General features: G+C 45.6%; 1 protein-coding gene across 2 annotated transcripts in view; it reads left to right on the plus strand.

Annotated features, from left to right (window-relative positions):
* The window catches only part of LOC133619461 (tubulin beta-1 chain-like), a 5129-nt gene extending 3331 nt beyond the window's left edge, over nt 1–1798 (plus strand). For both annotated transcript variants that reach the window (XM_061980497.2, XM_061980498.2), the window contains one exon: nt 611–1798. In XM_061980497.2, coding sequence (XP_061836481.1) covers nt 611–1671 — 1061 coding nt within the window. In that variant the 3' untranslated portion in view covers nt 1672–1798. The remainder of the gene's footprint in view (nt 1–610) is intronic.
* Nucleotides 1799–2968: the final 1170 nt, after the last annotated feature.

The raw sequence follows: 2968 nt of genomic DNA on the forward strand, positions 1-2968 counted from the left end.
AAAAAGTAATATGAGATAAAAACATAATGAATAGTCAATTTTATGAGAGAAAACCTCATAGGTTTGAGATAAAAAGTCGAAATTTTGGGATTAAAAAGTAATAATTATGAGATTAAAAACCTAATGAATAAAAAGTCAATTTTATGAGATAAAACGTCATAGGTTTGAGATAAAAATTCGAAATTATGAGATAAAAAAATGATTATGAGATAAAAAGCTAAATGATTAAAAAGTAAATTTATGAGAGAAGTCAATTTTATGAGATAAAAGGTCATAGGTTTGAGATAAAATTATGAGATAAAAAACTAATGAGATTAAAAAATTGAAATGATGAGATAAGATAATCGAAATTATGAGAGATAGAAAGTAATTTATATTATATAAAAAGTCATAATTTTGAGATGAAAAGTCAAAATGAAGAGCTACAATGTCATAATTATATGATAAGTCGAAATATAGTCATATAAAATCTAAATTTATGAGATAAGAATGTATATTTATGAGATAAAGAAAATAAATTATGAGACAGGAAAGTCAATTGCGAGATAAAAAGTCAAAATTATGAGAACTTTTTACAGTTTTGGTGGCTCATTGTCCACTGCTCTCGCAGGCCAGAGCGGTGCTGGTAACAACTGGGCCAAAGGTCACTACACGGAAGGGGCGGAGCTGGTGGATTCAGTCTTGGACGTGGTGCGAAAAGAGGCGGAGAGCTGCGACTGCCTCCAAGGTTTCCAGCTCACACACTCCCTGGGCGGAGGCACCGGCTCCGGCATGGGTACTCTGCTCATCAGCAAAATCCGAGAAGAGTACCCGGACCGTATCATGAACACCTTCAGCGTGGTGCCTTCCCCCAAAGTGTCGGACACAGTGGTGGAGCCCTACAACGCCACGCTGTCTGTGCACCAGCTGGTGGAAAACACGGACGAGACCTACTGCATCGACAATGAAGCTCTGTACGATATCTGCTTCCGCACCCTCAAGCTCACCACGCCCTCCTACGGCGACCTCAACCACCTGGTCTCCGCCACCATGAGCGGCGTCACCACCTGCCTCAGGTTCCCCGGGCAGCTCAACGCTGACCTGCGGAAGCTGGCGGTCAACATGGTGCCCTTCCCCCGTCTGCACTTCTTCATGCCGGGCTTCGCTCCCCTCACCAGCAGAGGCAGCCAGCAGTACAGGTCGCTCACCGTGCCCGAGCTCACCCAACAGATGTTCGACGCCAAGAACATGATGGCCGCCTGCGACCCGCGCCAAGGCCGCTACCTCACGGTGGCCGCCATCTTCCGCGGCCGCATGTCCATGAAGGAGGTGGACGAGCAGATGCTCAATGTGCAGAACAAGAACAGCAGCTACTTTGTGGAATGGATCCCCAACAACGTCAAGACGGCCGTGTGCGACATTCCTCCCCGGGGCCTGAAGATGGCCGCCACCTTCATTGGCAACAGCACGGCCATCCAGGAGCTGTTCAAGCGTATCTCCGAGCAGTTCACAGCCATGTTCCGGCGTAAGGCTTTCCTCCACTGGTACACGGGCGAGGGCATGGATGAGATGGAGTTCACCGAGGCCGAGAGCAACATGAACGACCTGGTGTCCGAGTACCAGCAGTACCAGGACGCCACCGCCGAGGAGGAGGGAGAGTTCGGCGAGGAGGACGATGAGGAAATGGGCTAATCATCCTTTTTTTTTTTTTTTTTTTTTTTTTCCCACCAGCCGTTCAGTATTTATTGATTTTCTGTCTTCCGTTTTGGGATGGTTTTTTTTGGTGCGCATATCAAAATAAAAGTTTTGAATAGCAAAAGGTCCCAGCACAAAATGGCTACTTGAAGTTGTGTTCTGGCTTTTCATAAATAATCTTGCCAAAGTATGCGTGTACAAGATTACAACAAAGTAAACTGAAATATTTAAAAATGTATGTAGCAATAGTACGGTCTATACTCAGTGGCCTAGTGGTTAGAGTGTCCGCCCTGAGATCGGTAGGTTGTGAGTTCAAACCCGGCCGAGTCATACCAAAGACTATAAAAATGGCACCCATTACTTCCCTGCTTGGCACTCAGCATCAAGGGTTGGAATTGGGGGTTAAATCACCAAAAATGATTCCCGGGCGCGGCACCGTTGCTGCCCACTGCTCCCCTCACCTCCCAGGGGGTGAACAAGGGGATGGGTCAAATGCAGAGGACAAATTTCACCACACCTAGTGTGTGTGTGACAATCATTGGTACTTTAACTAACTGGCCAACCAGTCAGACAAGAGCCACTTTTTTTTACTGTTACTGCAAGGAGCCACATCCTACACATGGCCACACATGAACATCACCCCATCCCTTCCTCACACACACAGACCTCTGCTCAGCCAGATTTATTGTAAATGTCACACACCAACATGACTCCTACAGTACTAAGACCACAGGCCAATTGTTTTCAACAATTAAAGGGGAACATTATCACCAGACCTATGTAAGCGTCAATATATACCTTGATGTTGCAGAAAAAAGACCATATATTTTTTTAACCGATTTTCGAACTCTAAATGGGTGAATTTTGGCGAATTAAAGGCCTTTCTATTATTCGCTCTCGGAGCGATGACGTCACAACGGGAAGCAATCCGCCATTTTCTCAAACATTACAAACACCGAGTCAAATCAGCTCTGTTATTTTCTGTTTTTTCGACTGTTTTCCGTACGTTGGAGACATCATGCCTCGTCGGTGTGTTGTCGGAGGGTGTTACAACACGAACAGGGACGGATTCAAGTTGCACCAGTGGCCCAAAGATGCGAAAGTGGCAAGGAATTGGACGTTTGTTCCGCACACTTTACCGACGAAAGCTATGCTACGACAGAGATGGCAAGAATGTGTGGATATCCTGTGACACTCAAAGCAGATGCATTTCCAACGATAAAGTCAAAGAAATCTGCCGCCAGACCCCTATTGAATCGCAATTCAGGGACAAAGCAATGGCGGCAGTTTGTTC

Source organism: Nerophis lumbriciformis, linkage group LG20 (assembly GCF_033978685.3).
Source record: "Nerophis lumbriciformis linkage group LG20, RoL_Nlum_v2.1, whole genome shotgun sequence".
Lineage (NCBI taxonomy): Eukaryota > Metazoa > Chordata > Actinopteri > Syngnathiformes > Syngnathidae > Nerophis > Nerophis lumbriciformis.